At 46.0% G+C, this 12,891-nt stretch overlaps 1 protein-coding gene across 3 annotated transcripts in view; it reads left to right on the top strand.

Annotated features, from left to right (window-relative positions):
• Window positions 1-12,891, top strand: part of LOC129184775 (interphotoreceptor matrix proteoglycan 2-like) — a 34,784-nt gene that overhangs the window by 13,047 nt on the left and 8,846 nt on the right. For all 3 annotated transcript variants that reach the window (XM_054781086.1, XM_054781076.1, XM_054781068.1), the window contains 12 exons: window positions 3,299-3,331; window positions 3,442-3,497; window positions 6,660-8,044; window positions 8,113-8,265; window positions 8,364-8,422; window positions 8,510-8,530; window positions 8,621-8,850; window positions 8,940-9,001; window positions 9,077-9,275; window positions 9,401-10,830; window positions 10,906-11,125; window positions 12,049-12,259. In XM_054781086.1, the coding sequence (XP_054637061.1) occupies window positions 3,299-3,331; window positions 3,442-3,497; window positions 6,660-8,044; window positions 8,113-8,265; window positions 8,364-8,422; window positions 8,510-8,530; window positions 8,621-8,850; window positions 8,940-9,001; window positions 9,077-9,275; window positions 9,401-10,830; window positions 10,906-11,125; window positions 12,049-12,259 (4,059 nt within the window). The remainder of the gene's footprint in view (window positions 1-3,298; window positions 3,332-3,441; window positions 3,498-6,659; window positions 8,045-8,112; window positions 8,266-8,363; window positions 8,423-8,509; window positions 8,531-8,620; window positions 8,851-8,939; window positions 9,002-9,076; window positions 9,276-9,400; window positions 10,831-10,905; window positions 11,126-12,048; window positions 12,260-12,891) is intronic.

The following is a 12,891-nucleotide window of genomic DNA, read 5'->3' as shown; positions in this document are numbered from 1 at the left end:
TTATTTGCTGAAAGCCACGAATAGTTGATGTCCCGCTTCAGGCTTCCCTCTCTGTTCTTGCAGGTGTTCAGGATCATCAGAATAACATCGCAATGAAACGTGGTGTCTATTGCGCCCCCAGCCGCGTCTTGAGCCAGAGCACGGGGCTGCTGTATTAATTAGGCAGCGTCTAATCAAATGTAACCACAGAAAAAATACATTGTCACACACAAACTATGTATTTTGACTTTATTTTTCCATCATGATTGTGTAAATATTTTCTAGAGTTTCCGAAATGGTTTGGTTTCTGATTGATGGCCCGCCTCCCGTTTCCTCCAGATCCCTCCGGTGCAGTCCAATCTTTTTTTTTTTGTCTATTTTCAAGTCAAACACTTCTTTTTAACCTCTGCGGCGGTGCGTTTCTCCGTGGAAACGGCATTTATGTTTCCTGCAATGGTGCTCCATGCCGACTCTTTTTGGATGGCCTGATGACCGGTGGATACACGTGAAAATAAGGTGGTCTTGTGTTCGCTCACTCCTTGTAAAAGCACCTCTATTTCAGTAGAATTGAACTTTTTCTTTCGTTTGTTGTCCAGCTGCTCCTCAGTCTTGTCCTTGCGCGTTGCCATCTCCGCCTCCAGCTGCCTGTTGCGCACGGCACATTTTTGACCTTATATAGGAAATAATAGGCGGTGACCTATGCAAATTAGGCCTTACATGCACGGGCATCGCAGTTGGCATTCATCAGCCTAAGAACACCGGTGCGAACGATTATCCCTACTTAAGAACGTGTCGTGAATGTGGCGCAGTTTCCATCCCGTGCCTTCTTAAGTACACTTCTTAAGAATACTTTTAAGAAGATGTTCGTGAATGAGGCCCATTGATTGTGAAGTATATTTCGGTGTTCATGAAAGTTGTTGTCGGCCCTGCAGGCTTTTGTATGGTTTGCATAGTGCAAGATAGCACAATACATGTTAAATGAAATTTGCCTGAACCAAACTTTGTAAGCATTGCGGAACATGTACCCGTAATTGGGAAAAGTTAGAGTAAATGGACCAGAGCCAGGTTGTAGGTTCTGTTTTTGCTAGGCTCCTTCCTCGGTGTACCATCCAGTGTGCGCTTTTCATTGTCAATGTTAGTTTCTCTCATTGGCTGAATACAGATACACCTTCGACTCTGAAATTCTCCAAATTCTGGAGTCATAAAGGTGTACCTGCAAAAAAGCTATCCCATAATTCCGAGTTGTAACCGTGGCAGATGAATTCATACCAACTAATAACACTGAGTAGTGATGGACGTTTTGGCTCTTTTGGCTCCCAAGTGGCTCCTCGGGTTGTTTGTCTGTCTTACTTTATTCCCAAATGATGTGTGTTGTGTCAACTGAATCACTCATGTAAAAAAATACATGATATCAAATGTTGATTATTTAAATGGATGCATTTAAACAGCTCCACAAATATATCATATTATGTTATATTATAAAATACAAACACAAAGACACATTGCAATAGACAAATTAGGTCAAAATATGTCCAATCTCTTCATGCAATTTTTTCACGAACGAATCGGCTCTAAGAGCACCACAGCGTGTGTTTAACCCTGCCCCTCCCCCTGCTCAGTGCGACACAGAGATGCCCCCACACATCTTGACCAATGACATTCGCCTTTAACAGAAAAAAAGAAAACTCAAATCGGCCCCCAACAACGCAAACCGGCTCCTGGCGTTCATTTCAAAGAGCTGACTCCGAGAGCTGATTCGTTCGTGACGGACACATCACTAATGCTGAGCTTTTCCACACCGACACCATCGAATCAAAGAAAGTTACAGGAATAAAACATTTAGTAACAATTTCATTTTGAAATTTCAGTCGCGTTTTCCTGGAAGCCTATAAAAATGCAGACACACCTCGTTGACGCTCAGCTGACACACGGTCGTCTGTCGGCAACAAGACCAATGCTCCGTCCTTGCCGTGAACGCGCACACGCCGAAGTCAGAGTTTTCCAAGAGCTCAGTCTTGAAGGACAAAAACCTCCGTTTGCGTGTGAAGGCCAAAATGCATAGAAAAATGTACTTTAAAAAAAAAAAAGTCTGTATTCTTGTGGAAGTCAATCATCATTTGTAGATAATGCAGGTGAAATGTACAACATACACGTACCACTGCTCACAAAAACACCACCATTTCTATTTTTATAGATCATTTTTATGAGTGTATCAGTTCCTGGCATTTGCCGGTAGTCCAATTATTCTTCTCAAGGAACAATTCAATCGATGAATGAAACTTTAGAGTAGTCAGTGTCCAGCTTGTACAGTAATAAGCTTTACTGTCAACACACAAATGAGTCCATCTCACGGTGAATGTGTGAATGTTGAGTGTCTAGCAGTGCCTTACTGCATACTTGGCCACTCCACGGCCTTCACCTTCATCTTCCTCAGCAAGACGCTTGTCATCTTGGAGGTGTGTTTGGACTCCTTAGCATGTTGGAAAACTGACATTGTGTGGAACAGTACACGTTGTAACACCCGTCTGCAATGAACCGCAGCTCTCCAGTGCACTCTTGCAGCCCCAATTCCATGACTACTTCATTTTTGTGAGGTCATCGTCAGTATTTGCCCATTACCAACTATGTTCTGTTAAGTCTATTTCATACGTATTATTTCTTGGGATTTTCATAGGAAGTACCACATGATTACATTTACCACATGATTGCATTACCCTTTCATTTTCCTACTTATTCAACCAGAAGAGAATGCATTTGGAATACAGGAAGTGAACAAATGTAGTGCAATTGATGTCAAACGGATGGGGGGTAGAGGGTTTCCCTAGGATTGTTTGAAGCTGTGGTGGTGGGCTGCATGGGAGGCGGGAGGTGGATGTTTTTGTCAACATTTAAATGTACTGTGGGTAATAATGTCGACATTAGGGTGGTTTCCACAGGCGTGGACAACAAATGCATCAATGACCTTGAAATGTCTTTCTCTCTGCCTTTTCTTCCACTCCTTATCTGTCAAGCACCAGTAAGGCAGACGGGTGATTCCGCTGCATGTTTTTCAAAATAAAGTGTCGTGAAATGTTTTTTATGATGTTTGATAGACATTTTATTTCAAATTATGTGTGGTCGACATGTAAATAATAGGCTGTACATGTTTTTTCTACATATCACAGGGGTGCTCACACTTTTTCAGCCTGTGGGCTCCTTTGTCCCAAAGATCCACCCCCCACTGTAAACATAGAGAATATATATATATGTGATGAGCTCCACATTTGTCCCAAATGTTTGTTGTTGATGAGCGGTGTGTTTGTGTCCTCAACTGCTGCAGTGTTTCCATCAGCTCAAGCCCACCTCTGTGCAGGTATCTCCAAATAACCATCACACGCTGCCTTTTCTTGTTTTTATGACAGCTTTTACCTTTTTACTCAACTCTAGAGACAAAGCGGTTATTTGTTATGTCTTACTTTACAGCTCTGGCGGTACAGCAGGGGGCCACGCCGGAGGACTTGTGAGCAGCACTCAGCCAGGTAAATGCTCACATGATATTTGACATACAAACCATCACTGCTACTCAGTAGAGATGCTAGATGATGGCTTTCTTACTGATATTGTCCAGCACGTCATTCCCAATACCGATATAAGCTCTTCCCTTCCACTCAAGTGTGATGAATTCCACAAATAAACACAGTTTGTGCAAAATAAGGCAAATATTCCAATATACTATACAATTTATGGCAAATAACACTGATAGATCTCAACTCATCCCACTTAAATTATGTTTTAACAGGGGGGCAATCACGTTTTCACACAGGGACATGTAGCTTTGGGTTTAATAATAAAAAGTTTCATTTCAAAAATGCATAAAGTGTTGAGTTGTGTTGTCATGCATTGGTTTGATGATGTGAAACATGGACCGCACGGTGGCCTAGTGGTTAGCATGTTGGACACAGTCAGGAGATTGGGGAAGATCTGGGGTTGAATCTCCATTGGGCATGTCTGTGTTCCAAAAACATGCATGTTAGCTTCATTGGAGACTCTAAATGGTCCATAGGTATGAATGTGAGTGTTTGTCTATATGTGCCCTGCCATTGGCTGGACACCAGTCCAGGGTGTACCCCGCCTCTTGCCCAAAGTCAGCTGGGATAGGCTCCAGCATACCTGCAGCCCTAGTGAGGATAAGCGGCATAGAGGATGGATGTGAAACATTTAAGTGTGACAAACATGCAACAAAATCAAGAAGGGGCCAAACACTTTTTAACACACTGTATACGTACCTTTCTAGGATGTGGGAGTTGTTCAAATATGTATTTGGGAAAACGCTATCACTAAGATAGTCCATCATAATGGGGGGGGAGAAGACCAGGAAACAACCAAAAAGCGCAGAGAAGCTACTTTTCTCAGTGTTTGCTAACGTTGTCGCTCTCGTTGAGTGCAGCCGAGTAAACATGCTCTGCTTCATCTAAACGCTCCAACTGGGCAATTATTATGTGATAGACCTCAATGTAACACCAAGATTACAAAGCCTGCTCTGTTGCATGAAAACAAAAAGGAAAAGTAACACATAAAAGAGGGCAAAGTCTGCAACACGTATTGGAATTTGTGATGCAGCGCTGTTGTTGACACTCCACTGAATCTGCCGGGGACTCCACGCACCTCAGCCTGCGTCACTGTCCCTGCCGCCCTATGATGACTCAAAGGCGGACAGCTGTGGAGTTCCTGGCCCCTCTCCACCCGCGTTCTCCTGACCTCCAGAGCAAGGTGTTCCACCAGCAGGAATGTCCAACAATGCTCCATGGAGAAGTGTGACTTTGCAGGCTGGAAGTGGTGCGTAAAATCCGGCTGAAATGTTGCGATGGAGCTCACACTCAAACCATGAAGGACACATCCAAGAATGTTCCCATGCAGACTGAACACAAATAGACATGTTAGCAGCATTATCTTCATGATGTCTGACAATGAAGATAAGCTTTTCCACCGTCTTGTCATCACCTATTTTATGTCTTCATGCATCACACCATGTCCACTCATACATTGGAGCAAATCACTTCAACCACATGCTCCATCTCCTAAACATTACACATGCATGCTGAGTACTTATGCTTGCCCCCCATCTGCTCACCACACTCTAAAGCCAGCAATGATATTAGAAGCATTGAAGGAAGACGCCTTGTTCCCCCCTTGCACAACCAGCGCTATGTCATGTTCCGCATGACAGCTTGGACTTTACTTTTGGGTTTTCTTAACTTTTCCTGTTGATTCCTGTTTGGAACAATGTGCAGCTGCCATGCGGTTGCTGGAAAACACATCCACCCATGCCTGTTTCTCATTCTTTAGGCGCAACTGAATTACGCACAAACAACAAAACGTAACACTTTTCAATCATTGCGTTTGAAACACAATTTTTACAATCCAAAGGCAAAACTTTGAAATGCTTCCACACGGCAGACATTATTGGCAGAGCACACCTCAGGAAAAATGACTAGTTAGGTTTGAATTGCATATTACAGTATTTGCTTATCTTGTGTTGATTTGTGAAATGGATCCAGTAGAAGATTGTCATGTCTAATAAAAGTGTGGTCTGAGATGATCGAGAGAGTGAAGGTCTTCAACACTGCTCATGGAGGGCTGTGGAGACGGTGGTTGTGCACACGGGTTTGAGACCTGCTGCTGCCGTCAGTCACCTTCCACCCCGTTTGGTCTTATGGGTGCTGGGTGCACATGTGCCAGTCCAAGAATAGCCCATTAAGCCTATTTACAGGCCACAGCCTGGTCAATGGAGGACCAGCCGCTGAGGTGTTCCCGAGCTTACGGCTGGGTGAGTATCAGGGTCATTGCAACCACAGGGGCCAGCTGACGTGTGAGATCTGAGATTTGTTCAAAGAACGAACTAGGGGCCGTCCAAAGTTGAGACGAGAACCTCGGTATGTTTCAAGATTTTAACTTCATTCGAGTCCCCTCGATGTGTTTTATGTCAGGATGTCTGATAATGTTGGCATACAAGTGAGATATGGGATCGTGTCGACGTTGGCATATTTTTGCCGATATTGATATCGCCACAGGAGTGTGACCTCATCAGACTACCTTGTACTCCAACTCGCTCTGTATGTCCACCGTGTAGAATTGTTTCCAAATTTGGCTTTCAGATTGTAAATATGCAATTTGCAATGACTGTAAAGCGCTGGTGATGTGAGAGGGAATAAGGCGACGTCAGTACTTCTGAGATCACAGCTCGGGAAGACAGCAAAATATTGATGACCCAACCAGCGCTACCCAGCTCTAACTTTTTGATCATTTCACAGTTTGCACTTGACTTGGGTCTTCTATGGAAACAGGAATGTGCAGCTTTCCAAATGGTGAAGTTTCCAGCATTATACATGTATTGCTTGTTGATGGTAGGAGAAGATGTTGTTTTTACTTGACTCTTCTACATATTGACTATTTTGTTGGGACATTGTGTTTGAAAAATGAATGTAACGTACATTGCATATTGCAGTAGTTTGTACAAACTGTTTATTTGTCACATGCATCTGGTGGCAACACAGTAAAAGAAGCATCATGTCTTCATTCATTCATTTGAGGGAAGAGCTGCTTCCTCCACCAGTGTGACTTGATATCGGTATCAGCAATGATGTGCATATTGATTAAGAAAGCCATTATCTCTAATTTTATGTTTTACTTGAATGTTCCAGGTGAAGAAAGTCCCTCCCCTGCTTGGACATCCTCTACTCAGGAAAAAGTCCTTGAAGAATTAACAAAGATCTCTGTGGATATCACCTCTGACCCGACAGTACCTGCTGTGCCAGACAAGTCAGGAGGCTGTGGCTTTAACGCCTCACGTCTCTCTGACGGCACCACCACCGTGGTTAAGCTAATCTCTAAGCCAACTGTCCCACAAAAGGACAGTTCTGCAGGGGTCACCTCCTTAAACAAGGATGGTTCTCCAGAGAGCTTTGACGTCGTGACTGGAGAGCCTGAAAGTGCTGTAAGAGAACAGGTGATCTCCCAAACTCCTGTACTCCCCACGACAGAAGAAGCTAGCCTCAACATCGAGGAGAGTGAAGTTCTCATTGCAGAAGCAGCTGTGATGTCTGCTCATGGGGGAGTGACCTCTCACCGTGGAACTGAGGATGTCGTACAGGACCAAATGGAGGAGACTGATCAGGCAGAAGCAGCAGTGCAGTCCCTTGAGATGGAAGCAACAATAAAGACAGCAGAAGGATCAGAGGAAGAGACATCTGTGAAACATGATGAAACACCTCTTGAAGATACAGGAGAAGTGGGGGGAAACTCAGCTGAAGCAACAATGACACCAGCAGGGGCAGGGGTCATCATAGAAACACAAGACGCACAATTGTCACCTGATGTGCAGCTTGGAGATGAAATCCAGCCATCAGAAATAGCGACACCAGAGCTCAAATCTGTCGACCATGTTGGTGGCACTGAACCAGAACCAGTACCTGACCCACACAGAACCCATCTTGACGTGCCATCTGTCGACAAGGTGCCTGAAGCCGCTTTAGAGGGGAAAAGTGACACAGAATCCACATCAGATGGTTCTGAACCTGAAGTTCCAACAGAAGCACATCCAGAGTCTGATGACGACACTCCAGTTTTTGTTGTAGATGGCTCGGAGGTATTACTGTCAGGGACTGAATCGGAGAAATCTGAAGTCGTGTTGGACCTCGTGGAAGAATCTGAACTGGAGCTGACCTCGGAAGAAACCACACAGAGTTCAATGCCAGGAGACGACAATGCAAGCAGAACAGAAGTATTTTCACAGCATGGCCCTGTGGCATCACCTGAGGATCATGACACCCCACTTGAAGAAAGCACTCAGACAACGCCTGCAGGAGTTCTTCCTGACAAAGTCCAGCACATCTCTACAGATGTTACAGTAGGATACGGAATACTTCCAGAGGCGCCAGTCAGCATAGTGACCGTTGATGGCCCGCCTGTGCAAACCACAAGGTATGTGGTGGAGTACAACAACGGCAACTTCCCAGATGCTACCAAGAGCCCCCTGAAGGCTGATGACCACTTGTTGGGTTTCCCCTTTGAGGAACAGGAGAACTCGGTGAGTTATTTGCATCCAGGAGGCCTCCTGGACAACACCAAACCTTTTCTGTGTTCTCGCACATCCAGCTTGGTAACGAAATCGACAACACCTTCCTGAGGCCTCTGAAAGAGCAGATGGTGGAGCTGAGCATGACACTTAGAGAAGAAACCTACAACGATGCTCTGAGAGACCCGAGCAGCTTCCACTACCAGCAGCTAGTCCGACACTTCACCCGCAGGGTACTAAGTTGACCCGTGATGCTCGTGATGATGATGATCAGTTGTTCACCAGAGAAGATCTTCAGAAACAAACATTGAAAGCTTTGTTTCCTGTCTAGGTCGGTGATGTGTTTGAAAAAGTTCCAGGCTTCAAGAATGTCTTTGTCATCGAATTCAGGTGCAGCGTTGTTATGAATAAACTGTCAATATACAAGCTGAGACCTTTTTTTTTTACCAATACATATTGTCTTGTTTCTGCTGTCAGGCCTCAGAAGGACCTGGAGCGGTACGCCTGTTTTTTTTTTTTTTTAGAACTTTGATGGATGCACATGCTGGAAGAAGAGTCACAGTGAATTTATGGTTTGGGTCCTTTCAGGGGTTTGGTGGTCAACGTCCACTATGCCATCACTCTGGAGGTGGACAGTGGCGACATCTCCAATGAAACGTTGGACTTCATCACACTGCAGAACAACCTGGTAGAGAAGAGCTACCCCGCCGCCGCCGCTGAGCAGCCAACGGTCGTTTATACCATCACGGACTTCCGCAACTACATTACAGAAGCGCTGCGCAAAGATAACTTCCTGACCAACAGCAGCCTGGAGAACGGTAACTGGATGATTCATCGCCATCGTTTTTATTTCTCACAAAGACAAGAGCAGACTCACATTGTCACGTTTGTCTTCTGTGCCCTTCAGGTGAGAATTTGTTGCCTTCGGGGAATCCTACTAGCCGACCGGTCGACACCTTTGACAACATGGTGAGTTGTCAACAAAAGCTATTGGTCATCAATGGTCGTCATTGCTGATCAATGCATGCTAATCATCGTGGACAGGATAATGTTCTAGCTGCAGAGAGGCCACCGGATGCACCAAGTCAGGGGATGGAAAGCAGTGAAGTTTTTCGGAAGAAAGATGATCTCCTCTTCGACCCGTGGAAAGGTACCAAGAGTGAAGCGGTGAGCGAAAACGACGTCTTCACGGTTGATGAGAGTACTTCTTTCCCAACAAGCTTTCTGCCAAGCACATCAAACTGTGAGTTGTTCATCTGCTTGGCTTCCATGTTGTCGCCCAGTGTCACAACCACTTGCCGTCTGTAGATTGGTGCAATGTTCCGCTGATGGTCTAATGTTCTGTCTGTGTGTGGCTTTCATTGACAGCTGACAGAAGTGTTGACAAAGAGGGCTTTCTAGGGAGTGCTGGAAACAAGCCCTTCCAGGAGGACCATGACTCCACCAGCGCTTCACCTCCACTCAAAAGCCAGACAAGCCATAAGTTCACAGCAGATGATGGATCTGGCTCTGGTTTCTCAGGAGATGGGCAGGAAGTGCATCTCCAATCTTGGGAAATGGCAGCAAGCCTTTATGGTGAAAGCCATCTTGAGGTCCTGCCACCACCAGATCTGGAGGAGGGGGAGGAGGAGGATGGAGTCCAGGATGAACAGGATTCTCTTGTTCAGTTACTAAGCAATGAAAAGGATCGTGGCATGGCTTTCCAGTCTACCCCTGCTACACCTTTACAAACACTTTCCACATTAGAGGACTACAAGGCAGACGGAAGCATGGGGGACCCGTTCTTAGATCAGGTTTTATTCACACCACACATCAGCACTGACCCTCACTTCTCCACCACTCATGCACCTGTATTTTCACCCAAAGGCACCTTAACCGTTGAGTTGTCTATGCAGACAGTGGAAGTGTATGAGGAATTTCATTGGACTCAGACACATCACAATATGGCGGCAGCTACGACTGCTCCCCAGTCGCAGACCCGGAATCATGAGGAGCCAGTCATTGAAACTCTGCGACCTGACGACACTACACAAGCACATCCAGCCGAAGAATCACACTTTGATGCCATCACAGCGCAGTGGCCTCACGAGGAGGATCTATTTGACGAACCAAATTTACCACTTCCAGAAATCCACCACAATGAGGTTGAGGTGATAGAGGAGCAACTCGGGTTTTCTGAGCCAACAATGCCAATAGCTGGGACCGTCGAAGATGACCTGGTTGTGGATGAAATCTTTGCGGTTACGACGACCGCCTCTGCTCCTGTCATCACTTCCTCTTCTCTTGGTTCAGACCCCAACCCCTTTGCCCTCTCTCCTGAGAAAGACTCGCCCTTCACGCGAGTATCCGATTCCGCGCCTGAAGATGAGGACTTGCTTCACCCAGAGCACCCAAATCACGATCACGGTCCATCCAGCACACTGTCTTTCAAAGTCAGCGAAACAAAAAGTTCCTCGTTGGACAAAGATTCCAGCACAAAATTACAAGTGTTTCAAGCGCCAGAAAGTACAGAATCAACCAAAATCCAGCCCATGAAAAGTAACTTCTCTGATGTGCCGGGTATCGATGTCAGCCTTGACGTCTTCCAGTACGGAGGAGTAGTGACAGAAGGCGACAGCAGTGGTTTCTCCAGTGGGGTGCAGGGCCCAGAATTGGATGCAGTGGCACTGCCAACCAGGCCGGTCCAAGCCCTGACAGTCTTTTTCAGACTCCGAGTGACCAACATGGCATTCTCCATGGACCTCTTTAACAAGAGTTCCCCTGAATACAAAGCACTCGAGCAACGATTTCTACAACTGGTGAGCAGGATGCAGAGTAAGAAGCTGAGACAAGAATAACGTGTTATGTGTTACTTTGGCCTGGCTTTATTTCAGCTCGTGCCACACCTGCAGTCCAACCTAAACAACTTCCAGAACCTGGAGATCCTCAACTTCAGAAATGGCAGTATTGTGGTCAACAGCCGTATGAGGTTTGACAAACCGGTTTCCAGAGGCGTTGCCAACGTTGTCTTCCTCATCCTTGAGGACTTTGCCAACACGGCCTATCAGACCATGAACCTCGCCATCGACAAGTACTCCCTTGATGTGGAATCCGGTAAGACCAAAACCATCTTGATGACTTGTTTGCAGATGAAAGCTTACAGTGTGGCATGGCTCAGGTGGTAGAGTGGTCGTTTCCCAACCTGAAGTTTGCGGGTCCCGTGATTGTGTCGAAGTGTCCTTGGGTAAGATACTGCACTCACCGGTTGCTCTTGATGCTGCGTCATCAGTAGGTAAATGTGCTAGCAGCGTCAAAGCTCTTTGAGTGCCTTGGGGCGGAAAAGAAAGACCATTTACCATTTACAGCACATAACATGACATCTCTTCTAACTTGTCATCATCTATTGTGCAGCACTTGAGAAACTGTGTTGAGGTTTAGGGTTAGGGTTGGTGCATTTTCTATGTTGCCATGGTTACAGGGAATGTTACCACAAGCGCCACTGAGATGCATCTTTTGTGGTGACGTGTGGGGTTTCTTTGCACGGTTTGGCAGAAAAAAAGGTCAGGATAAGAACTCCATTGGCTGGACCACCAGCTGGGATAGGCTCCAGCACAGCCGTGACCCTAATGAGGACAAGCGTTGTAGAAAATGGATGCTAAATTGTAATGAAGAACGTTTTAATATTTACTTTACACAGGAAGCAAAGTCAAAAGTAAAGTTGTTGATTTTGGTCTGTTTGTGGGTCTCGAACCAAAAGCCATCAGGTTGAATTCCACCTGAGTGCTTGCATGTTGGATCATGATTGCGTACTGTCGTTAATTCCATAAGCGTGTAAGGTTCTATGGACGAGGGTCGGGGGGGTCAAGCTCTGCTAATCCGTCTGGGAGGAACGTGAGCGACTGACGCTGATCATCTTGGTGAAGTCTCTGTCACACGTCACTCGCTTCCTGCCTGCTCCTACCTGACTTGAAAAGATATTTTAGGGCACGCCACATGACGGACGACGCTAAGCATGGTTTTGTGTTTCATTTGCGCAGGTGACAAGGCAGACCCCTGTAAGTTCCAGGCGTGCAACGCCTTCTCACAATGTATGGTCAACGGCTGGTCCGGCGAGGCCGAGTGTGTGTGCGACGCCGGATACCTGAGCGTGGACGGTCTGCCGTGCCAGAGCGTCTGTGACGTGCAAGAAGACTTCTGCCTCAACGACGGCAAATGTGACGTCATCGCTGGCAAAGGCGCCATTTGCAGGTCAGACTAGGAAAGCAGAGTGTGTTTTTTCTTCAGCATGTTTTCTATTCCCAATCTTTCTTTTGGAACAAACAATAAACCACTGCTTTTCTCAGCTACTTCACTGCAGAAATATTACGATAGCCTTTCCCAGCCGTCACTGTATGATAAACACTTCCGGTCCCTCACTGTGAATGTGAAATCACACCAAAAAGCCCAACTGTATGCTATGATCACCGGCTGGGAAATGTGCTAAAGACACCCGCATCTTCTTCCGCTGGTGAACACACACGTAAACAAGATGGCCGCGGCACTCCGTCGTGGAAGAAGATGTGAGCGTCTTCATCACATACACAAGAATGGAGAGGCGACAGTGCACAGGGATACGGCAGCAGACAAATATAACGCTGAGTGATTTGGGAGGTCAGATGTTTTGAGGAGGCATTTTTATGATGCAAATGTGTTACTCTTTTCGGCGCATATTGTTTTGAGAAGCCAAACTCTTGAATTAAATGACACAGCAGAACTACGGTCCTGGCCACGGGTCTCCGACCAGAACTGGACTCGTGAGACCAAGGGGGGGGGTCCACTGTTGAAATAGTCCACTGCTGGTGGGGGTGTCATACAGCTTCATGTGAAAACATCTAAACTAT

Source organism: Dunckerocampus dactyliophorus, chromosome 1, assembly GCF_027744805.1.
Source record: "Dunckerocampus dactyliophorus isolate RoL2022-P2 chromosome 1, RoL_Ddac_1.1, whole genome shotgun sequence".
Lineage (NCBI taxonomy): Eukaryota > Metazoa > Chordata > Actinopteri > Syngnathiformes > Syngnathidae > Dunckerocampus > Dunckerocampus dactyliophorus.
The sequence above is the reverse complement of the archived record's forward strand: the minus strand, read 5'-3'. Positions and strand labels throughout refer to the sequence as shown.